Here is a 25,652-nt window from a genome sequence, read left to right on the forward strand (position 1 = left end):
TTATATGATAAAAAAAACAAGTTCTTCTTTATCGACTGTTTATGTCTTAATATTTACAATACAACTAGAGAGCATTCTTAAGCATTCTTTCTTACATAGGAAAATAAAAACTCATTTTGTTTTACTTTAATATTCATATAAATTTATCATATAAATTTGTTAAATTTAAAAAATTAAAACATTTTTAATAAGGAAAAAAAAGATCATAATTTTGATTTACTGAAAATTATTTTCCTAATATAATTTGGTTCAATTCAATCGTAAGACAATTTATAGTTTATTTTAATAAATTAATATATATATATGTATATATTTATATAAGAAAACTTACTTGTAGTATTTGTTAAATTTTCATTTTTTTACAATTAATATTATAATTTGGATATATTTAAAGTATTATATAATCGATTTCATAAAAAATTATTATAAACTTATCTTTAAATTAACATTTATTCAATTAATCAATTAAATTAATATAATTTAATAAATATTTGATTTAATCTATTTTTTTTTATTATAGTTTACTATATTTTTAAATATATTTATATAAAAATGAATATTGCATTAATATCAGAATATTTGGAAACATATCAAGGAAGAGACAAATTTTTAAAAACATTATCTTATATGGCAAAATTTGCCACATTAGGTATATCTTCAAATGAAACAAATAAAAAGTTAAAAATATTTAGTAATCAAATGAATGAATGTAGAATGATTTTAAGATTATTAAATGATATACCAATGATTCATTATGCTATGAAGTATGAATGGAAAAAAGAGGTATATATATTAAAATAAATAATATTTATAATATAAGAAATCATATTTGACAAATTTATGGTTTAATTTTTATTTATATATTTATGTAATATATAGATTTCTACTATTTTTCAACAGGTATATATAAATTTTATATCATCTAATAGGAATCAGATTGGTTGATAAGATATGCAGAGCTAACACAGATTTTAGTAGACATCATATTTTGTCCAATAGAACATATTTTTTGGGCAGGTAAACATAAATTAATTAAAATCAATAACAAAATATGGGATAATGCTTCAACATGGCTTTGGATAATTTCTCTGCAATTATCATTATTAAAGTATGATAAAAAAAAAATATTAAATATTTTATTCTTCTTTGAACATTTTTATTGCATGTATGTTTTTAGGTCTTTGCGAAAAATTAAATTCAATAATTATAAAATTCATCTTAGTGAAATTAATTATAATACAAGGTAAATTTAAATATAAATACAAAAACATTTATAGTTTGATTAATAATACATGTTATATTTTTTTTTCTATTTAAATAGATTAACTTTGAAGACAATAAACAAACAAAAATGGAATGAATTATTGACTTGTATAAGATTAATATTAGATATAAGTTATGCAGTTAGTTATTTGCCATCTGGTATATTATGGGCTGGGCAGTTAAAAACTTGGCATATTGGAGTACTTGGATCTTTATCATCTTTAATTGGTTTATATCAAACTTTCAACAAACAAGAAGAGCATAAAAATTTTTAATAATAACTAAAAAATGAATGAAAAATGATAGAAATTACAAAATATTATTATATTAAATAGAATAGAATATTATATTATTAAATATAACTTTAAATATATTTATTTATTTTAATCAATTTATATAAGAAATATTATGTAATGAACATAAAATAAATTAGAATTAGAAAAAAATCTTAATTATTTAATTTTTTTCATATCACTTAAAGTATAATTTTTCATATTACAAAGTACAATAATGTTAACATAATAAAGAACTATTTATTGTTTGTAATATATCAATTTTGTGTTACAAGGTATGTTTTAACAAAGATATATGTAATACGTAAAAAGCTAAAGCAATATAAATTATTGATTTTCTTTGATTTTTCTGTAAGAAAAAGCTTATTTGATTTTAAGCTAATTAGTGTACTTATATAAGTTTACTATTGATTGAATTGTTTTTACAAATTACTCGAGTTTCAATATCCATAAATTATAGATGTACATACGTTATATTATTAATAAAAGTGAAAGAATAGGAGGCACTTTTATGAACATAAAAAAAATATTTTGCTACCTAGGGTACGATGTAATCATTGCCTCGCGAGTGATTAAATCTCTTAAAAGTGATAAGAAAGCTTGACATTATGCGTACCAATAGCAGTCTTGTTTTTTTAATAATAGATCACCCTGTATCGCGTGGTTATCAATGATTTAAAAATAATTTGTGTTTTCCACGTTAGAATAAAATCTATGGAGATTATATTAAAAGGCACGACTTATTAAAAGTTTGTAAATAAGATAATATTTCCGATAAAAGAGCATCTTTAAAATTTCTGACGGCTTATTTTTTGGCCGTTAATTCGATAGTTTTTAGTCTAAGAGTTTTTGTCGTTCGTTTATTCAGAACCATTCTTAGGCATTAGCAAAAACTGATCGTTTGTTTACTAAAAACTTTATGATTATATTCGAAGCTTTTGTAGAATATAATATATATATTATATACTATCTTGTATGTTGTATTAAAGCACTTCATAGGAGTATTTTCTTATATATATAATAACCATGTTGTTTGATAATTGCATTTGATGTAACGCGATATTTTTTTTGTATTTGTTCCACTTTCTTAAACCAAGCGAAATTTTAATGACTTAGAAATATGAGAAATATGATAAATTCATCCTTGCCTTCAATATGTAAGTAATTCAAAGAGTATAGTAATATAACTTGCAGTTGATTATATGAATTTTAAATTATAAATCTTAATTAAGTTTATATTTCTACCTTGGAACATTTACCATTAACAACGTATGATCTACAATTACTTTTAATATAATATGAAATGAATCATAATTTCTATAGATAACAAAGACTAATTGTGAAATATACAATGTATTTCAATAATGTCTTTTTATACTATATCCGTTTTGAATTTTCTAAAAATTAGAAATTGCAACAGTTTATACTTTTAATATAACTTCAAATTTTTAGTTTCAAATTTCACAAATTTCAAATATTAAAATTTAATTTTATTTCTATTGATATTGATTATTATGATTTATGATTTATTATAATTATTTTAACTTTTTATAATTTTTTTTCTCTTAATAATGAGGATATTCATAATTACTTAGCAGAATATGATAATCAATTATTAACTATTAACCAAAACAATAATGCATAATCAGTTTAAGTAATAAGCTATAATTTAAATTAATTTATAAATAAATAACAAAGTTAAACAAATTAAATGTAAAATAATATTATAATGTAATATCATTTCTGCTATCAATTGATCTTTATCTTATGATTTTGTTTATATTATTTATCAAATTTTCATGATATAATAACATTTAATATCTAGCAGTTTGCATAAGCACACATTCTTAAGGCCAGGAGTTTGAAAAGGGCAGAAGGGTCATTTGGAGAAAATAATTATTTTCTCAAACGATAAAGAAAAGGAACAAAATAATGAAACAAGAAAGGAGGAACGACAATGGAAGTCTATCTGCAAAAATATGATTTTTAATTCACTCAACAAAATGATATCAAAACATCAGAAACGCGATTAGAAGTAATATTACGAAATCTTGTTGAAAGAAAATACATAACATAATATCGTAACAAAAAATAAAAACAGAATCAATTTACTACAATCCGCTCCAGAATCGTAGACCATGTACTTCTCCATTTCGTCAACAGTTAAACAGTCCCTCTAAACGAAAGCTCACAAAGGCTTACCGCTTTGACTAAGAATATAAATTATGATTATAGTGGCCATTGGCAATACCCTTATACTGTACAATCTAACATAAAACTACAACGACGGGCAATATCATCGACAAATATCGATATATAGCCTGGGTTCTAATTAGTACTCAAATTAAATGCGTTTTTCGCAAAAAAAATAATAATAATTAAATTATTAATTCCTCCTGCCGCTAGAATACCACAATAATCTAATCTCATCGAATAGTTTACGATTAAGCGTAATATTTCGCCGATAGATTACTTTAGCGGCGTATTGTATTTTTGTGGTTTTTTTTTTTTAATATTATAAGCTTAGTCCTCCTCTCTTTCTTTTTTATTTTTTTAAACAATCGAGTGGCTTCTCATTTTATCGTATAAAAATTATTGTCACTATAAAAGCCACAATTGGACCCACACGAATTCAATGTAAATGCACACTCGTAACGCATAATTATCATATAATGTGATGTGTTACTCAATGACACAATTATATTCTTCGGAATAAAACGATTAACAAGAGAACCAGTCCCTAAATAAACATACTAAATAAAAATACTGTTTGTTGAGAACGTGGTGGTGGCCGCGTTCGAAATAGGAACTTTATATGAAACACGATTTTTATCTATTAATTAGTCTCTATACCGCGGACGTACGTGATAGTAACGATAATAAACAAATCGTTGCATTTGCCGATCAGCTGGTATATCCGGTATTTCAAAGTATATCGTCAAACCAGCTGCCCGCAGCTCTGCGATAAAAACTAAGTTTGCACCCTGTCAATAAGTCAGCTAGCACAACGTCCGTGCAAAAACAAATAGTCAAAAAAAATTGAATGTGTGACCATGAAAGAGAAGCTCAATTGTATATTAATAGTAATTGTACTTAAATTGTGGGATTATTCATTCCACGGGTCCAAGAATTTATATTTGGTGATAATCCGACAACTTGATTTGTTTTGGAATTACGCATTAAAGGCTTATGATGCCACATTGATTCCATCGAATGCTGCCATTGCCAGCAACTGCGACAGAAATACCGGAAGCACACCTAGGAACAAAATAAAAATAATAAGATATCTTTTGTTTAAAAGTATGATATATTTTTCATACCACTTCACGACAAAAATAGGGTCCTTGTTGTACGGAGCATCCGGAACACATAGAATCTTCTAAATACGGATCAACTTGCACCTATAAAAACAATAAAGATTTTATTTAATTTTTTTCTTCTAGAATTTTTTTATATATTATATTTATTTTATAAAATTGTGCAAACCTTTTTTGTAAATTTGGCAGTTTTTATCTCTATAAAAGCAGCTGAAATTGCTTTCATATATGAATGTTTTGTACTAAATGTAACACGACCAGATCCAATTGGATATTTGTGTTTGTCAGTATCAATACCTATAATTAATTTTAGTAGTATGCATTTAACAATTGAGATATACTGTAGCTTTTTACCTGCATAAATAACGCCTCGAAATAGATCATCCATAATTTTTGCTAAACCAGCAGCAGTTAGCATACCATGAAGAGCACCCACAAATACTGTTTTGTGAGGATCAAGTTTTTGTGATGATGATTTTACATAGTTACTATCTTCAAGAATCCAAGGTATTACTTGTACCTATATTACAAAAGTATTATAATTATAATGTTATAAAGAAATAATACATTTAAATTTAATAAAATAAATTTCATAAAGTAATTTAATTAATTAAAAAATGATGTATACCTCTTTTGCTTTCATACGTTTAGACGATATTTTGTAATACCAACTTCCACCATTGGTAAAATCATGTGTACAACATGCTAACAAAGTTCTTACCTTAAACAATATATATTCTTTCTCGTTACAAAAGAATAAATTTAAAAAGAATAAAAAATATTTAATTACCTGTTTTTCAGATTCAAATATAATATATACATATCCCTTTGGCTGTGTAGCGGATTGATCCTTTCCGGGCCATTCTACTCTTATTTGACCAAACTGCTTAAAAGTAGCAATTAAAAGAGATTCTGTAATATCCCAAGGTACACCACCAAGAAATACTTTAGATGAATAACCTGATGGTCTTTGAGTACGTTGTGGTAATATACCGCTCCAAGTACATGTTGGATCACAAAGTGCTGAAATAATAATTCTTTAAATATTGCTAGCATATTCTTTAATTGCGTATTATATTTTAATAAGTGAATTATACCAGCAGCACTTCGATGAAAACGTGCTACACGTTCAAGTGACATTTGTGGGTCTAAAATATTTATAGGAGGTGAATTTAAAGCCATATGATTTCCAGTAGTACAACAATTTTTCTCGTGTGATAGAAAAGAATTCAGGAAATTGCCATTTTGATTCGATCCGTAGTGATGACTGCGATTATGTCCATGTGAGTGATGATGATGCGTCGACGATGAATTTTGATGGGATGAAGATAAATACTTTTTCACTGCCATTCGTTGGAACGCGGCTGCTCTATTGTTCGTACATAAATCCACTTCTGGTGACATCAACGAACCCAGAGACTGAGGGTAACATTCGTGTGATGATGAGTTTAATGATAAACAGTTCTAAAATGAAATAATTTTTTTTTCTCTAATTTTGACGAACTTATATAATTAATATTTATAAATTAAAAAAAATACCATTATATCGGATAGAGACCCATCCACACTACTTATACCACTCGTGTCTGAGTCCGCTGGTGAATTTGATCTTGATCCACTGCATCCCATCACATGAGAATATTCGAAAGTGGGACTACTACAATCGCTGATATTGAAAAGAAAAAATAAATTATGCATTAGTATAATCATCTTGTTATATTATATACAATCATAAAATGGTTTAAAAGATACCTGTAAGGTGGTGACCCACGAATAGGTCTCCCATAATAAGGAGAATGAATGGGCGATGAAGGTGAACCCACATGCTGCAAAGATCCTCGACTTTTTAACGATGATGCTGTTTGATTACTACTATTCGTAGATGAATATGAATAAGGGTTCGAATAAAGACTTCCAGGAGTGCTAGGGCTGCCGGGTGTGGTAATAGAACTTGGAGAGCTTGGAACATCTAACATTGATGAATTCGAGCATATTCCGTTCCTATCATCACCCTATATTAAATAACATAGAACAGTTAATTAATCAATTTCTCAAACATATTTAAATAATTTTTTTATAATTATAAATAAAAAGAAGTTAAATATTTCCGATTTCTTTAAAAGAAAAGTTATAATATTATGCTGCAATATAAAAAATAGGAACAACGAAGTATATGATTAGAAGTTCATAAAAAAGTTGAAACTAAAGAAAAGTAAAAATAGAAAGAATGGATTGTGATAGACCCGTTTGGCTCAAGCTTGTAAATTCTTGGCTACCCTGGAATCCGGGTCGTACTAACGCGCGCGGCAATGCGTAATTTATTTTGCCCAACGCATTATATGTCGACTCTAATACGCGCATTTCGATGTCCTGCTGGTCCTTTATGTACAGATTGCATCCAGCAAATGGTGAAGGTAATAACGTTAAAGGCGTCGAGAAGAGCCTGATAAAATGTCCATTAAAGTGACTAGTCGATAAGACATGACTTTCATAGTTTCTTGCTTTTACTTCTTTTGACCACGAATGATATTATTTAATTATTACTAAAATAAATTATAATAATATATTATAGTTTATATTATACTATAGAAAATATTATATTAATTTATATTACAATTTATATTACAATTATTTCGTTTCAACAAATAATTATAAGATTTTTAAATATTTTTAAATATTTTTCGCACATTTATATTATGCAAAAAATTTTGAAAAAATTCATGATATATTTTCAAATATTTATTTTTAGGTTTTATAATTAGATGTTCAAAAAAAAGTTATAGAAATTTTATAATTTCAATAATTTTGCAATATAATAATGAAAATGAATATATAAGACTAATAAATAACTCCAGTATACCATTGCAAGATTTTAATTAAAAATTATGTCTTATTATCCTATATCCTATGTAACATATTAGCCAAGTATAGTATATTATAATTTGATTCTTTCTAATTGCATCAAAAATTTCATAAGCAAAACAAAACTTTATTTCTATCGCCACATGGCTGCCACTATTTCTATCTGTTATCGTTATTTGCATTATCCTAAATTATGTTATCTTAAATTAATGTTAGGGATTCATTGTAACAAAATTTATTGAAAATCAATATATCAGGTAACCAGAAGGTCTCTATTGTACAAAAAATTAGCAACGCGATCGACGGAAAAGGAAGTTTGAGGAGTAGTTGGAATCATTCCAATGAGGATAATCATTGTTCCGGTTATTGCATTGGCAGCAGGCAGACGTTTTAGAATACTGCCTACTTCTATTTGAAATTTTATCATACCTAACATGTGACATTCAAATTGAAAGAAAATACTTTAATAGTCTTTGCATTTCTATACATTGAGCTAATTAAAATATAATGACGGAAGCCATTAAATTATTGTTGATATATCATTTTAAAACTTTTAAAGTCAAAGTAAATTTTATTAATAATACTCCAAATCTTTCAATTAAAATGAAAAATCAATTAACTTTTGACGAATTTAATAAAAGCAATAATAATTTAACAATTTCTATCTTATTATGCTATATACCGTTAAATTTTTATTTTAAAAAGATTAAAAATAACAAGTACAGTTATATTTATGAAGAATAAATTATTGAAAGTAACTTTTGTGATATAAATAACAAAACTATCTTATCTAAATGAGATTAAAATTATTGTCAAGCAAAATTTATACATAATATATAAAATAAAAAAAAAAATTACCTGATAATGTTGAGAGGATCCCTGATTGCGACCCTGATACTGATAATTACGACAACTAGGAGACGCAGCTGTTGATTGACTGCTTATCAACGATCCCCGAGGTAAGCCAAGTCCGAATAAATCCGAAATTGACATGTCTCCTGATGTGAGGGAAAAATATAAAATATGTTATCGTTTTAAACAAAATCACAGAAAAAATACGACACAGCGCCGCAAGGACTATCGATTGACAAACGACGAACGGGCACGCTCGTTAGTTTTGAAACGACCTAGCAGGCAATTAGAACAAATTTTTTCATTTCTCGAGTGTTATGAAAAAAAAAAAGAAAAAGAAAAAACAATGTAATTCGTAAAATATATATATAAATCCTATTAATAATTAAATCTATATGGAAACAAATAAAATATGCAAATATAACAATTATAAAACAAATATAAATTAACCCTTTCATCAATAATCAACATAAAACAAATTATTAGTTATAAGAAATTATTGATTTTATATTTATATGATAAATTCAAATGTAAATAAATTAATGAATCAAAAAATATTAAAATATTTTTATATTCATATTAGCTTAATCATATTCAATTATCAACTCATCTTAGCAAAAGGTTTAACAATTTTTCTATGAATTTATTTAAAAATTAAAATAAAACATATTATTTATATAATCATACAAAAATTAGTAAAGAAAAGAATCTTTTACCATCTATATTGTTATTCTTGTTGGATTGTGTACAAGACACATCATGTGAATATCCCTGAAGGTTGGCCGACGGCGGAGGATCCAACAGCAAGTTTCCAATGTATTGCAATTGATGCAGATGCTCTCGTTCACTGTCGCGATCGCGTTGTTGTTGTAATTTGTCACGATGCAACTGTTCTCTATCACGTTGTTGCAGTTGCAAACTATGTGATTTCTCATTGTTCCAATCAGGCACTTCTGATATTTTCACTCCATCGACATCGCATGACAAATCTAACTGTAGAAGATGAAAGAACAAATCGTTAGAATATTTCAAATCAAAAACTTTAAACAGTTTGTTTCTGGTTATGTGATCACATTTAGTAAATTCATATCACGTAACAAGATATAATATTACAAAGTGATAATAGAGAAATACTGTCACCATTTTTTCTTCACAGAGATACATTTGAATTATTTTATAATTTATTTTTTCTTTTGAAATAGGAAAATAATTATAAGAAAATAATATAACGCGGTTAATTTTTACGATAACAATTAAGTAACGCGTGTGTAAGTAGACATTATAAGAACGCTACATGGAATGTTTAATTTGTAAATTATATTGTGTTTAAATATATTAAAAAATTATGAAAATTTATTTTAATTTTTCTATTTTTTATAAATAGAGAATATATTTTTTAATTTTTATAGACTTTTTAATTTGCATAATTATGATCAACGAGTATTCATGTTCGTTGGTTCGTTTGTTATGCTAACCGATTTTCTTGCGCAATTTCCGGTAAAAGTGATGAAATTTCAGAACTTGTACAATTCCTAAGAAAATAGAATTACGAACAATTTAAATAATTTCGAACAGTAAAACATTTCTTTTAAATTGTGAAATCTAATATATCACCTACCACTGAATTCCTCGATGTCATCGCTACGAATGATATCAGCAAACTGTGTTTCGAGCTTTCGGTACAGAATAACGAAAACAGGAGCCTGAAGGACGCCACTCCCAGTTTGCGTTCGTGGAATTCGGAAAAAAAGTTTTGCAGGGTCGGGGAAGATATTGAGGCATTCTAAAGGTTCAACAAGAGAATTCCAAACTTCGTAGAATTCAATGCTATCAAGTTCAAAGTCGCACAAAACCTAAGGACGCTTATAATCCATGCAAATGATCATTATTTCGAATTACATCAGACAAAATAATAACATTTTCAAAATTCTTAAAGTTTTATAACCCATTGACTTATCGAATTATTCGAGGGTTGCACTGATATCGATAGTTCGGAAACATCGAAATATGCTAGAAATACAATACTATATATATGTAGCAAAAATAGGTGAATCTAATCTTTATGAAATTTCAATTTTGAAATTATATCATGAATCAAAAGATGAAATAGAAATATTAGAAAAAATAGAATTTTAACATAAAAATAAAAAAAAATTTATGGAGTGTAATAATAAATGCCATTATTTATTTATACTATTGTACAAAAATCATGGCTTATTTAATTTATTACATTTTTAATTCATTAATACGACTATTCTCAGATGTACATTTTGTTTTATAATCATAATAATAATCTATCTATTATGTTTGCAAATAGTATCGTATACATTTCTATAAAATTTAGAGATGATATCAAATAAAGATATCAGACAATTTTTGTAACAAATTATAAAAAATTCTTTTTTGTCTTCATTTAATATTTTTAAATTGATTAATGAAGGGCTAAAGGCAGCGCAATATAGATAAAAGGCATGGCTATCAGCTTATGAAACGCAACGTGTTTTGCACGTGGACGGCTCAGACGCGTTGCGGCTCAACGTACGATTCGTATGTTTGTTTACAAGTGAGGACGCAGGACATTCTTTCGATTTCGATTTTACATTGTAGTTTCTACGTTATAATTATTGCTGTATACCGACATGATTTACATAGTAAATTTTCTATTTGAAGCGACATCATAGCACTAGCGAAATTGTAAAGTAGGTTACCAATCGACCAATGAAAAGTCAAAAATAAGGTTTATAGAAAAATAAAGTATAATATTTATATCGAAACATTGAGAAAAAAATATTAAACAATAGGAAAGAAGAATACAGAATTTTTATGGAGGGATAACGACTTACCAATTGCATTAATGTAAGCATGTCGATCTTTGATTAAGCCTTGACGAATTTTTCAATTGTTCCGATTGCTGTTCTCCACCAATTCAACGTGATGACTCGTAATGTGATTTAATCAATTATAAGCTTAATTAATATATATATATATATATGTATACACATATACATATATATATATGTTCAAGCAGATTTTTTCAATTTATAATAAATACGAAAAAAGTTAAATATGCAAATTTAATAAATTAGTTAATTAACAATTATCTTACTACATTAAAAAATTTAAATATTTGATCCCGCCGGATTTTTAATTATTCGCCGGGGGATAATATTTTAATTATTTTAACTCTTAGAATCGCCTATTTTTAATTAATTTGTTAATTTTTTGAAAATAAAATTTATTTCTCCTTATGTTCAATTTAATGTCGATACAGAAACGATGGAGACGGAACGCCCATTCTTCTCCACATTGCTCCACTCTGCGAACTGAATTGAAGATCTGTTCCTCCCTTTCCCCTTTTCACTAGCAGGTTCCATCTTTGGAAACCACCGGCGCAGTTCGCGAACGCGCCCTTGTGGAAATTCATATATGCGATAAAATACAAAATTGAATCATTAATTTTTTAAATTGGTATACATATTTTTAAATTAAATTTATATATTGATAAAAAATAGATTAAATAAATAAAATTTGAAATAAATTTTATTTGAACAAATATTTTTTATAAATTAAATTTTTTTTTGGATCATTATTATTTTTAATATAATTTGTCTATAAATTATTACAATAAATTATGGATATAAATATTCATTATATTTAAATATATATCTATTAAATTTTTATATATTGTATACAAGTAGAAAATAGAAAAATAAAAAAAGATTCTTTGAACAAAAAAGAAATCTTTAAGGCAAAACAATTGTTTTATTGAATAGACAAATCTATTTATCATATAAAAAAATTTGCATATTTTATTCTATATGAGCAGTTGATGAATCTAACATTTCAACTTCAGAACTAATATCACTGGAATAATTCACAATCACATCTCGAGAATTGCGTTCCACTTTATCAGCAGTATTGTCATCAGCTTTGTTAGAATCTTCTCCCCATCCAGAAAATAAATTTACTCTTAATTTATCAATATCTTGATTTGCTGATTCAGCTATATTATTTGTATTTTCTAAAGATTCTGCATTATCTATTTCTTGATGTTTATTTGCAGGATATTTATATTTTGGAATATCAATTGGTGCATCTAAAAAATATTATTGAAAATTATTGAAAATATGTTTGATAAAATATAATAAAAATTAATTATATATATACCACGATATGGAGGTGATTCTTCTATAAGTTGTTCCATAACATAAGTTAACATAGTTGTTGTAAAAGTATCATCTCTTCTAAGTCCAAGAGCTCGATGAAAAGCATCAACAGCTTCTTGTGTATTTCCTATTAATGCATGAATAAAACCCACTGCTGAATAAGTAGATGCATTTAATGGATTTAACATTAATGCCTACAATTATACAGAAATTATAATCAATCATAATTTAAAATAATAATTTTAATAAAAAAATTTTTATTTCAATATTTATTTTTTAACCTGTTGATGATATTCTAAAGCCTCTCCATATTTCTTCATTTTTCTACAAGTATGACCTAAGTTATTTAGGAGTGCCTCCCATTTACTAGGTAGAATAACATCCTTTAGTCCACCTTGAATTCTTTTCATGGCTTCCTTAAATTGCCGTTCAGCAGTTTTGTAACTGTATTCGATGAAATGACAACTCTTGATAAATTAGACAGATTTCCAAAAACCGTGGAAGGGTGGAAGTACACTAATCAGGTTGCAGAGTGAATTTTGAACCTCTCTTTTGCACATTACAATAACTCAATCTCAGGGATAATATTAGAATGCTTATATATCAAAATACTTACTCTAAATTATAAAAAGATATAACTCCCATCTCATGTATAACAAATGGATCATTTGGGGCTATACTCTGAGCTTGTTGGAAAAACTTATCAGCCAATTTAAGATTATTTGTTAAACCACATTCAAGTCCAATGTATAAAAGAGGCAAATGACATCCTTTCATTAATTGAGAAGCTTTGAAATAAGCAGCCATTGCTTGATCATGTTCATTTTCTACTGCAAAAGAATGACCATAAGCTAACCAAGCAGGACCAAATAGTCTATCTAATGCTGTAGCTTTTGCTAAATATCTTCGTGCTGGATCACTTTTTCCTATTATTAAAACAATATAATGTTTCATAAAAAATTTTTTTTTAAATTTTGGTTATATAATAGAATTCTAATTACCTATACTATAATAATAACATCCAACTGCAAACCATGCTAAGGCCATATCTGGATATAAGTCAACTAATTTATGTGCTAAATAAAATAAAGCTGAAAAATAATTCTATAATATACAAAACTCTAATTTATTAATAATTATATATTCTGATTTTTATAATTTACCATTAGTCTTTTTTAATTCTACTAAGCAAGCAATATGTACTGGTAAACACGAATTATGATATGGGTCCTTTTTTAATATCCTAAAATTAAAAAAAGATAACATAAAAAAAGTATGTAAATTAAAATATATGTAAAATATATTATATATGAAATATATATTTAATTATATATAAATTTTTTTATTGAAAAATTACCTTTCTGTAAGTGAAAAACACTTTTGATAATCACAATTATAATATAGTCTTTCTGCTTCTGTAACTTCCATATCCAAATTACCTAATAACCTGTCTGTGACAAGAACTCCCATAACACTACAAGTTGCTAGCACTTGTTTTTTGTATGGTTCTTGATATTTCTTCAATTTACTTTCATATAATAGCCGTAAGAACTCTGCTTCAGCTTCTGTGCATTGTTCACCAAAAGGTAGGGATTCCAAAAGTTCTTTCTCTATTAAAATTAGATCATAAGATTACTTGTGTTTATTTTATATGATGTTTATGAACAGTGTTGCATTTTTATACCTTCAGCAGCTGAGAGCATTTGATTTTGAACTAATGCTTCAAATGCTTGATATGAATATACATCACAATGTAGAGCTTGTTTATAACAATCAGTTGCTATTGCTCTGTTATCCATAGCTTCATGTACTCTTCCTTTCACATATAATATTGAACTTTGTACCTATAATATACAAATTACTTTATATATTTATTATTCTATTATTTTGTATCTACAACATAATTACTTTATAAGTTAAATTTAAATTAAATAATTTAATTTGTGGTTAAAAATAATATATAAAATAAATAATATTATGTATATTAATTATACATTTTTAGGTGCATCTTCTAATATATCTGCTCGATCTCCAAAAGCTGATTGTGTTATATTTGTACATATTTCTGATTCATTAATAACTTGTAAAGCTTCATTATATTCTTTTGCTTCTAAAAGACTTCTTACTGTTAAATAGTGACACATTACATCTGTCTATAAAATAACATTTATAAAATAAGTATTAAAATAAGTCAATAAACTACAATATTGTAATATTATTAAAATATTTTATAATTAAATTTTACCTTTTCTAACCCACGACGTCTGATAAGATGAGCAGCTCTATGATATTGTTTCATTAGATACATACAATGTGCTAATGTACATACATCTTTAGGATCTTCATTACTTAATGAAACAACTTTATCTGCCCAAAATAAAGCGGCACTATATAGATGCTGCAAATAAAATAGTAATCAGTTTTCTCTAATAGTTTAAAATAATTAAATAAAGCTTACAAAATTTAATGAATATTGAAACTTTACCAAATCAATGTACGATTTTATTAATTTTCTACAATTATCTAAGTCAATATTTTTATTGTCTGATAAATTATGCATTTTCTCGCAATCTAAAATACCACTTTGACGCGCCATATTTAATTTAAATTTTAGAGGTTAGGTATATCCTTCTTATGAGGAAATGTTTATATGCTAAAATACTTATTACTGATATAGTATCGCTTCTTGTATATAAAATTTTTATTATATTATTTTAATTAAATTTCAATTTTATTTAAAATTATATAAGTAATTATATAAAGTTGTCATAACTTTTTAATAATATTATTGGTCAAAAATATAGAGAAAATACATGTAGCGCTATATAAGAAAATATCATTTTGTTTCAAAAATTTGCCGCATGCAGCACTGCAGCATATAGTCAAGAATTTTGGATCTTCTTTCCTTACTTCAAAAATTATATAAACAAGGTTAGTAGAGTTAGAAGATGGCAAGAAACGAATAAATCGCGTGCTAATGCAAACGAAGTTAATCAAGCATTATTCGCGACGACCGTGTAACTCTCGGTATTGTCGACGTCCTCGAGATTTCGGTGACGATATATTATTTCGCTTAATGATAATGTGAAAAACCAGAATAAAACTTAAAGAAGGGTAAGAGTTCGGCAAACGGAACAGCCAAAAACTCTTGCAGGCGATGTCAAACATGCGGCGACGAATATTACAAGGAAGTCTACCAAATCGACGGTATATTTCGGCTAAGATTTGTCAGTGAAACTAGTGCCAATGAGTGTGAATATATGGCGGCGCGAGTATTTTTACTGAGCATCTTATTTACAGAAGTGCTAAAGCCCGCTTATGCCGCAGGTGCATCTCCCTCTTTTCTTCCTATCTAATCTGTTTATATTCTTTAAACTGATATATACTAAACCATGCGTTAACGTCTTTTCTTTTGTATTCTTATCAATGATTAGAATTTCGATATTTCTTTTTTTATGAAGCATATATTTGTTAAAATAAGAATATTTAAATATTTAAATACTTAATGTTAAAAAAACAATTGTGTATTTTCTAAGTATTTTGTTTATATTATTATAATATGCATGAAAATAATTTTAAAATAATTTTACTAATTAAATATTTAATTAATAAAATGGTAATTTAATTATGACATAAAAAATTTATTTTATCTTAACATATAAATTAATATAATTTTGTAGAAATACAGTTTGATTATATATAATGATTATAATTATGATATGAATATAATTTTTGAATATATTTCTTAATTATATATTATTTAAAAAGTTATAAGAATTTAAAACATATTTTAACATATTTTTAACATATAATTTTAAATATATTTTATATTTAGGTGTTAAAGAAATTGGAATTGGTTTGCATAATAAAAACGTGTCAAAATCAGAAGGCTTCAATATTAATCCAACCAAAGGTTCTGGTATAACATTGGAAGTTCAACCTAGTGGTCATGTGATATTAGGGAAAAAAGGAATTACACTCACTTGTATAACTGGATTAAATCAAAATATTTCTTGGTTACACAATGGAATATCAGCACCACCATGTGGTATTACACGTTGTACTCTTCTCAAAAATGGTTCTCTTCATTTACATAAGGTATAAAAACATTGAAAAATATTATTATATTATTATTATATTATTTAATATTATTTTAAAATTAAATCAATTATTACCTATTTTATTATTGTGATAGATGGTGCAGAAATTTAAAGAAAAAAACACTACTACAATTAATTTTAGAGATTATTATAAAGATGAGTACCGTTGTGTAGCACATACTAATTTTGGACTTTTAAGATCATCACCTACATTTATTCAAATCGCAGGTAAATTTCCTATTTAATATATTGATAATAAATAAATCCTATATAATATATCCTATTAAACTTTAAAAATTTATAACTAATATTACAGTATATAATTATATATTTTGTTTAGAATTTGCTTACATATTTAAAGAGTCTCCAGAAAATATAACTGTACAAGAAGGTGAAATTACAAGATTATCTTGTTTAATAGATAGCGTTCCTTTTCCTAATATCACATGGCAGCATAATGAAAAAATATTATTGCCCAATCAGAGTAATTTAAAGTAAGTAATTCTTTAACAGAAATTAATAATTCAATATTTTATTATAATTAAAATTTTTATATTTTAGTAATAAATATATAATGGTACCACCAGGTGTTCTGTATATAAAAGCAACGAAGTTATCAGATGCTGGTACATATAGGTATGTACATATATTATATTAATAAGTAATAATAATAAAATACATTTATTTATATAAATCATAAAGCATTTCATATAATAAAATTATAAAAAAAAAATAATGATTTATATTTTTAGATGCATAGTAAATAATGAATTCCTAAAAAAAACTAAAAAAAGTAAAGAAGCAAAATTAACTGTTATTTCACAACCTGAGGGTAATGGGTCGTATATACCACCATTGTTATTCCCACAAATTTCATACAATCATTGGTTATTAAATGGATCAAATCTTAGTTTAGCATGTGCTGCATCTGGATACCCACCACCAATTATAATGTGGTCATTTATTCCTCGCTATATTGGTATTTTAAATATATATATTAATAATATATATAGTATATAATAATAGTATTATAATGATATTTATAATACAAATACAATAAATAGAGATTTATTTATATATTATATAGATTTAAATTTTTTTTTTTAAATTTTAGCCAATCATAATGTTGCACAACCTCGCATTTTGCTTAATTCTAGTATTGGTATTAGTATATTATCACTAGTAAATGTGAGTGCATCTGATGCAGGAGTTTATATATGTTCTGTAAAAAATTTTATTACAAATAATGTGGAGATTCAAGTAAGTAATATTCAAAATTATTATTACATATAATCATTACAAAATATAAAAAATATATAATATAATATATATATCTTTATGCACACACACATATACAAAATATTTCAGAATGTAACGGTGAATATATTAATACCACCATCATTTGTAAAAATACCTACAAATCAAATATGTCCAAATGGAAGAACTGCAAGATTTGAATGTCAAGCACAAGGTGTACCTGTGCCTAAAATATATTGGTTAAAAGATTCATTAAATATCACAATCAATGGTATGTAATCAATTATCTATTATAATATTTATTTACATTTATACATAAAATATATAGTAAATATTTTTATAGGACGTAGAACTATATATATAAAAGAATCTAATAAAATGGAATTAGCAATATCGGCAACAGTTCCATCTGATGCTGGTATTTATCAATGTGTTGCTGTAAATTCAGCAGGAGAAATTTGGGCCGCAGGTCGGCTTCAAGTAAATACATCTCGTAATAGTCCTGCTGCACCTACCTCTTTAAAATGTCGTGCTCTATCACCAGTTAAAATTTTTATTTCCTGGGTACCACCAAAGTCTCTATCACATAGCAGTATTAAAGCTTATACCGTCCATTATAGTCCCGTAGGTAAGTTTTTTAACTGAAGTAAAAATATTATATATATAATGAATAATTAAAAATACTATAACATTTTTTAACATTTTATATAACATATTATCATAAAGAAGGAGGTAAAGAAGAAGTTTCTCCGCCTGAACCGGGTAATTCTACATCAGTAGAAGTGACAAAACTTCTTGAACCATATACTAATTATTCCTTCTATATAAGAGTGTGGAACAATTATGGTCCTAGTGATCAATCAGCCACCATTTTGTGTTCTACAGCCCCAAGTGGTACATTATTTTTTAATATTATCGTAAATAATTACAAAAAAGAATTAAAAAATATAAGTTTTATTTTCCATTCAGTTCCTAAAGGTGCACCAAAAGTAAATGTGAATATACTTAGTAGTACAAAGTTAAATATATCATGGGAGCCATTAACTAAAAAGGAGTCTCGTGGTATTGTGGTAGAATATAAATTACAGTTTAGATTGCATGAACATCCATCATCTCGGGTTTTTTATTTATCCGCTAACAATAAATCCTATATACTTTCTGGTATGCATAAATATATATAAATTATTCTCTTTTGTATAATCATTAAATTTTTCTTTTCTGTTTTATTTTGAAATTAATTATTCATATTTTTAAAGATTTAAAACCTGGAGCACAATATGATTTAAGAGTATTAGCCAGAACAAAACAAGGTTGGCCTAATGTGACTGAATCACAATTAAAGTGGACTACTGTTACTATGCCACCTGCTGAATCTAATCAATTTATTATCAAAAATATTGTGGATGTACAAGTATTAATAGTAAATACTTCAATTGTGAAGGTTAATATACAAATTTTTTTTATTATATTTTATTTTAAAAAATTATTTAAATTATTATATTACTAATGTTAAAATAATTTTTATCATATCAGGTGAAATGGAAAATAAATGTTAATGAAAATGACAAAATTGAATCGAAATTTGATCTTTGGCAAATTTATTGTGAAAATCAAAATGGACATAAATTAGAAAATATTTTTTTACCGCAAAATGTTACCGAATATGTATTTACTAATCTTAGTAAGTACTAAACATGATATATCTCTTATTTTTAAAAAATTATATATTTATTGTATATATTATATTGTGAAATTTTTAAAAATTTTCTATGAATTTTTTTGTTTAGATGTAAATGTTTCTTTTACAATGGGTTTATGTATGATAAGTTCTGGTAAAACAACAGGCTGTTTAACAAAACAAATAGAAACTAGTACAAGTAAGAATATTATATTAATAATTTTGCTTATCATTATGATAAATATTAATTTTATATATTATTTTTATTTATTAATTAGATAATGTACCAATGGCCTTGGAAGCAATTCCTGTTTCATCTACTTCTATAAATGTGACATGGTCTCTAAATGGTGTGCATGAAATAAATTCTTTCGAATTATGTTATCATGCAATTCATGCAGCAAATTCAGATAATCCTAAATGTTCTATATTGTATGTAATAAATTGATTTTTTTTTCATTATAATTTAAATTAATTTTTTAAAATTAAATTATTTTTAATATATTTTTTATAGGAACGATACAAAAGCAAATGTGGATAAACTAAAACCATTTACATTATATCAATTTAAAGTAAGAGCCATTCAAAATAATACAAACCAAAGCAATTTTTATAGTGAGTCTGTAGAATGCTATACAAATGAAGATAGTAAGTGAAATAAATATCATATTTATTTATAAAATCATTAAACATTAGTAAGTAACATTATAGTAATTTTTAATTCATATAATAATTTTTAAAAATAATTCATTTTAGTCCCTGGCAAAGTAGAAGGAGTACAATGGTTTTTAATAAATAATACAAAAATACGAATTGCATGGAAGGAACCAAGTAATATAAATGGTATTATACAAAATTATTTCATTATATATACCATGGACTTAATGGATTCAGTTAAATCATGGAGAAATGTGACAGTACCTGGTAATAAAACTTCGACAACTTTACCTGGATTAATTCCGGGAAAACGATATTTTGTTATGGTACAGGCTATGACAAAAGCTGGTTATGGTAAATTATCAGATCCTATAATAATTCTTACTGGTGGTTCATCAAATCCACCAAATCCACAAAAACCATCACAAAATATAAGATCTGATGAAAGTCTTGGTGAGTAAATTTATTTATTTAGACAAAAAACATTTTTAAACAATAACAATCAGAAAAGTAACAATCTGCTAAATCGGAAGAATATAAGGGATGTGAGAAATGTTTATTCTTCTTTATTATTCTTTAATTTTTTCATCATACTATTAATTACAAAAATTATAAAAATTAATATTGTAAAACTAATTAATATAGAAAATAATCAATTCACTAGATTAATTTCTATTGAATAGAACAAAACTGAATTTTGTTTTAAAATTTGTCATCATTTATCAATTAGAAGTTTCAAAAAAATTAAAAGTAACAAAATAAAAAAAAAGTAGAATTTTTCTTTACTAATATTTCATTCTTATCCAATATTTCATATTTATTTATTTTTAGGTGTAATTCTTGGTGTAAGCATAAGTATTGGATTTATTAAAATTTGTCTATGCAGTATATATTGTCGAAAAAAATGTGAAAATGCTCGTATTTTAAGAGAAACAGCACAATCTACAAAAAATCGTACTTCAGTACGAAATAGATGTTGTACAGATCAAATGTCTACATCAGTAAGTCAACAGATAAATAGTAGAGTGGTACCTAATGAAATTGAACTTGCTGTTCTTTGTCCCACATCTCCAATTACTAATCCTCATTTAGATACTAAAGTATGTAAAATTGTATTTGTAATACATATAATATAGTATTAAATTTAAATAAAAAATGTAAAAAAAATATACATTATTATAGGGTGGAAAATCTAATGGTATTCTTGAATCTTGCGTAAAAGAACCTTTATTACCATCATGGGAAATAAATGGTGAACCAAAAGATATTCATACAACAAAAAATTCTCAGGTATTTTAGTGAGATATTTTAAATAATACAAAATTATTATAATATATAAAACTAATATATTTTTTAAAATATAGTACAAAATAATGGACAATGTTGTCTTGGGTGAACAAAAGCAGGATCAAGAACAAGATTTAGATGGCACGCAACTCACAATGGTCAATTGTACTTTAAAAAGTAGTAATAGCAGCTTAAATAATAATTCTGGTTGTCCAGATGGAGATACATCTTTATCAAAATCTATGTGTATATCTATTCCGATGCTTGGACCAAATGGATGAAAAAAAACATTAGGCAATATAATTGCGTGTTCATGTTTTCCACCTATGCTCCCGTGCTACAGGTAGGATGTAAAAATTTTCATGCAACTTGAATTATTTGATTAAAAAATATGAATATATACAAATGAAAAAATGTACATACAAATGTATGTATGAATTGTATGTATGAACAAGAACAAAATTCTTAATGAAGCAATGCAAGTTACTATATTTTACAAGTTTAATATAGCATAACTTGTAAATAAAAATACTAATGCATCCAGATTATTGTAAATAATAATAGTTTAAAAGTGTATTGAATCTTTTGACTATTATCTTGTATATAATGTTTCAAAGCAAGTTAGTAATATTGACATCACAGTATTTCTATATTAACAGTTTGACAAGAAAAAATCTAATTTTTAGATTTGATTTTGTATAAAATAATACCATGGCACAGATATGCTAATGATACTTAATAATATTCATTATATAACTTGCTCATATATCTATTGAGATGATATTTATTAAAAACAAAAAAAAAAAAAAAAAAAAAAGAATGTAAAATTGGAAATCAAGCAAATGGAATAATATCAAAATTCTTGATATATTAACACATGGGATATCTATTAATTATAAATATGTTCATAAAATATCATGTTTTGAATATTAGTAAAAGACATAAACAATACATTCCTTATACTAGAAAACAAAATTATTGAATATCTAAATACGGGTATGGCCTAATCTATTTCACGATATATATTGCTTTTTAAAAAAGCAATATAGTACTGATCATTCCAAAATCTTAAATTTTCTATTAACTATATCTAAATTAACAAAAAATTCTTAGGTTTTAAGAAATTAAGAAAAATACTAATCAGATTTTATGTATGAAAAATATAGTCTTAAGTTTTTTCTTTTATTACAAATAATATAATTATATATGTAGCATTACAAATCTTGGTAAATATTTATTCTATTAAAAAAAATAAGATATCAAACATTTTTAAAAAAAGTAATTGAAATGTCCATATTAATTTAATAGAATCTTTTTTATACTAAATATTAATAATTGTAGTATATGCTATTAAAAATTATAAGAACAGGAAAAAATAAAATTTTTTTAATATATATAAAAAATATCTAAAAAATAAAACAATTCAAATCATTCAAATATTAATGTAATTAAAAATATATAATATTATATATTTTTTCCTGTTCACATAATAAAGATAAGTCTTTTATGTTGTACAAGACATTTAAAGTTAACTACATCATACAAAGCAAAAAGTAAAAATGAAAGAAAACTATAAATACATATTCCAGACTGGTGCATGTTACCATGACAGAAAAACCCACAACACAGTACCTGATAGTATAAGCTATATCTTTTAGAGTGAGACGTAGATATGTCATGTTATTATTATTGTGTACCTCCATTAATTGTTATTTATTACATTTTACATTCAGTACTATTTTAAATGATCATATTACATTGAATTTATGCAATAATATAGTCATTACAAGCACAGTATGAAATTATGTAAAAATAGAATTAATTCAAGCTGCACATGCTAGAGATTTTATCATATATTTATTATGCAGAGTTTTACATTTTTGTACAAAATAATTTGTTAAACATATAATTTAAAATCATTTTCAATTCTGCTTTGTATTGAAATGATGTTGCTATGAATAGAGATTTTTTATATTATATATCTGAACTTTTTTAAATTTAATTCATAATTTATTTTTATGAAAACTCAGTAAAATTGTTAAAAAATTTTACAAGATCTGATTACAATTTCATGAAAGATAACTTTATTTGAACACCATTTATGAATTTGTTATATATTCTATAATCACAATTATTAGAATCTCAATTTTATTAACATAAATTATTTTAGCTATTTATTCTTGACAAATTATGTTGTTATGAAACATAGATACATTTCACTGATAGAATGCTTGTTTTGTGATTTTTATTTAAATGATTTGTTTTCCATTTGTTATCATATTTAACACAACTTGTTACATTTTATGTTATTCACATATAGTAGTATACTTTTATATTTGTTGAAAGTATTCATATGTTACTCTTCTTAGAGTTAAATAAAAAACGAGAATTGATATATAATTATAGGCAACTAGTAACTGATCGCTCATGAATTTGTTTTCTTTTTTGCATTGATTTTTAAAATATTTTTTGCACTGTATGTATATGTTAATTATTAAGCTTGTACAATTTTCTAATATTAATGAAATTTAAATTATGAATATTGTAAAGAAAATGGTATTATTTTTAAAAAATAACAGATCAAAAAAAATTAATAAAGAAAAAAAAATATAATGATTAATATGGCGACAAAATATTCGATAGTAAATGTTACATCTGTGTCACTTTAAAAAATATTTTAGTTTTATTGTACACAAATCTTAATCAATGTATTATAAAGTATTTTTATTTTTTAGCAGCATAATGTACTGTATTTGTTAAGCGCGATATTGTTTGCTATGAACGTAATTTTCTTTATGCAAATCTTATTTATATTAATTCGTACCTTATATAAAAAGTTTCCAGTTTATAAGACATTCACTAAATTTAAAATGAATTGAAACATATTGGTGTTAAATTGGTATGATAATATTTATAACTAATTGTATAAAGAGAGAAAAGAAAGATGTGATAAGTTTTAAAGTTTATAAAAAAAAATAGAGTCGCCGTGCTGTTATCTAAGCATTTTATTATCAAAAAATGAATTACAGTATTGAAGTACAAAGCAATAAACACTGTTATTTTTAGACTACAGATAGTGAAAGACAAGTATTGTAAATGTTACATTTAGAATATAACGATTTATATTTGAAAAAATATTTTGAAATTGAGGCTATTTTGATTACAAATTTTTTAAAAACTATTTGTTTGTCTTATAAATTATTGTATACATTGATTTAGAAATATTATAATTTATTTCTTTACTATATTATTCTAGCGGTATTTTGTTTAAGTACATAACATATTGTTACTCATGTACTATGTTTATCATTTATGCATAAAATTTCTTCATTCAAACTTGTACCTTTTCTAAATAATAAGAAAAATAGTATTATTTCATTTCATTTGCAATAATTTTTTATTAAATATCAATCTGATAGTATTGGCTATACATAGATAAAATATTAATTATATTGTACGGCGACTCTAGTCAAGTAAATATACCTCTATAACTGCCACCCTATACAGGGTAGATATTTTACATTACTTAATTTTAACTTAACCTCAGTACCTATTACACAGCACTATGATTTTAGTTTACACAATTTACCTCAAAAAATTTATTGTCTCATTCAATGAGTAGATATAGCCAAGACATTATACTTTATTTTATATAAGACATATATGAAAAGATAAACTTGATAAAAAAATGAAATATGTATTAATATCGTTAATTATAGCAATTATTGTATATTAAGAAAACTTTATTTTATTTTTTCACAAACCTTTATCATTTTTTTTATTAAAACCTATATGATTATTCTATATTCTATTCTTACTGTAATTTTACTGATTTTTAGGGTGCAGTTACTTTGTATATATTTTTATTATGATTATGTGTGTGTATATATATATATATATATATATATATATATATATAT

At 25.1% G+C, this 25,652-nt stretch overlaps 4 protein-coding genes across 9 annotated transcripts; 2 read left to right on the forward strand and 2 right to left on the reverse strand.

The window, feature by feature from the left end:
• The first annotated feature begins 242 nt into the window (after positions 1-242).
• On the forward strand, positions 243-1,552 carry LOC102671260 (peroxisomal membrane protein 11C). Its single transcript, XM_031508741.1, has 5 exons — positions 243-260; positions 521-783; positions 930-1,108; positions 1,178-1,243; positions 1,322-1,552. The coding sequence occupies exons 2-5, from the start codon at positions 553-555 to the stop codon at positions 1,536-1,538; spliced, it is 693 nt and encodes a 230-aa protein (XP_031364601.1). The 5' UTR covers positions 243-260; positions 521-552; the 3' UTR covers positions 1,539-1,552.
• A 1,968-nt stretch (positions 1,553-3,520) lies between these two features.
• Positions 3,521-11,669, reverse strand: LOC102680507 (cytoplasmic polyadenylation element-binding protein 1). Of its 2 annotated transcripts, none has more exons than XM_006612137.2 (12): positions 11,431-11,669; positions 9,304-9,580; positions 8,594-8,733; positions 6,626-6,885; positions 6,413-6,539; positions 5,971-6,337; positions 5,664-5,896; positions 5,502-5,594; positions 5,228-5,393; positions 5,043-5,170; positions 4,877-4,957; positions 3,521-4,814 (listed from the first exon to the last, which is right to left on the reverse strand). In XM_006612137.2, the coding sequence occupies exons 1-12, from the start codon at positions 11,449-11,451 to the stop codon at positions 4,650-4,652; spliced, it is 2,058 nt and encodes a 685-aa protein (XP_006612200.1). In that variant the 5' UTR covers positions 11,452-11,669; the 3' UTR covers positions 3,521-4,649. The 2 variants fall into 2 exon arrangements, with proteins under 2 accessions (XP_006612200.1, XP_031364598.1); XM_031508738.1 differs by lacking the exon at positions 11,431-11,669 and adding an exon at positions 10,206-10,363.
• Positions 11,670-12,329: 660 nt separating this feature from the next.
• On the reverse strand, positions 12,330-15,744 carry LOC102680842 (cell division cycle protein 16 homolog). 3 transcript variants are annotated; one of them, XM_031508739.1, is made up of 11 exons: positions 15,612-15,744; positions 14,999-15,151; positions 14,748-14,906; positions 14,438-14,597; positions 14,111-14,363; positions 13,917-13,996; positions 13,755-13,844; positions 13,370-13,679; positions 13,035-13,197; positions 12,755-12,947; positions 12,330-12,683 (listed from the first exon to the last, which is right to left on the reverse strand). In XM_031508739.1, exons 2-11 carry the CDS (start codon positions 15,059-15,061, stop codon positions 12,397-12,399), a joined length of 1,758 nt encoding a protein of 585 aa, XP_031364599.1. In that variant the 5' UTR covers positions 15,062-15,151; positions 15,612-15,744; the 3' UTR covers positions 12,330-12,396. The 3 variants fall into 3 exon arrangements, with proteins under 3 accessions (XP_031364599.1, XP_006612202.1, XP_006612201.1); XM_006612139.2 differs by lacking the exon at positions 15,612-15,744 and adding an exon at positions 15,239-15,447 and having other exon boundaries at positions 13,755-13,829; XM_006612138.2 differs by lacking the exon at positions 15,612-15,744 and adding an exon at positions 15,239-15,446.
• Positions 15,706-22,570, forward strand: LOC102681068 (protogenin-like). Of its 3 annotated transcripts, none has more exons than XM_006612140.2 (20): positions 15,706-16,080; positions 16,589-16,851; positions 16,949-17,081; positions 17,194-17,347; positions 17,415-17,489; positions 17,606-17,832; positions 17,968-18,113; positions 18,222-18,381; positions 18,454-18,738; positions 18,837-19,004; positions 19,080-19,271; positions 19,367-19,551; positions 19,644-19,791; positions 19,898-19,987; positions 20,067-20,220; positions 20,303-20,436; positions 20,545-20,898; positions 21,277-21,545; positions 21,628-21,735; positions 21,810-22,570. In XM_006612140.2, the coding sequence occupies exons 1-20, from the start codon at positions 16,014-16,016 to the stop codon at positions 22,011-22,013; spliced, it is 3,516 nt and encodes a 1,171-aa protein (XP_006612203.1). In that variant the 5' UTR covers positions 15,706-16,013; the 3' UTR covers positions 22,014-22,570. The 3 variants fall into 3 exon arrangements, with proteins under 3 accessions (XP_006612203.1, XP_006612204.1, XP_006612205.1); XM_006612141.2 differs by having other exon boundaries at positions 18,840-19,004; XM_006612142.2 differs by having other exon boundaries at positions 17,215-17,347.
• Positions 22,571-25,652: the final 3,082 nt, after the last annotated feature.

Source organism: Apis dorsata, unplaced genomic scaffold, assembly GCF_000469605.1.
Source record: "Apis dorsata unplaced genomic scaffold, Apis dorsata 1.3 scaffold_99, whole genome shotgun sequence".
NCBI lineage: Eukaryota > Metazoa > Arthropoda > Insecta > Hymenoptera > Apidae > Apis > Apis dorsata.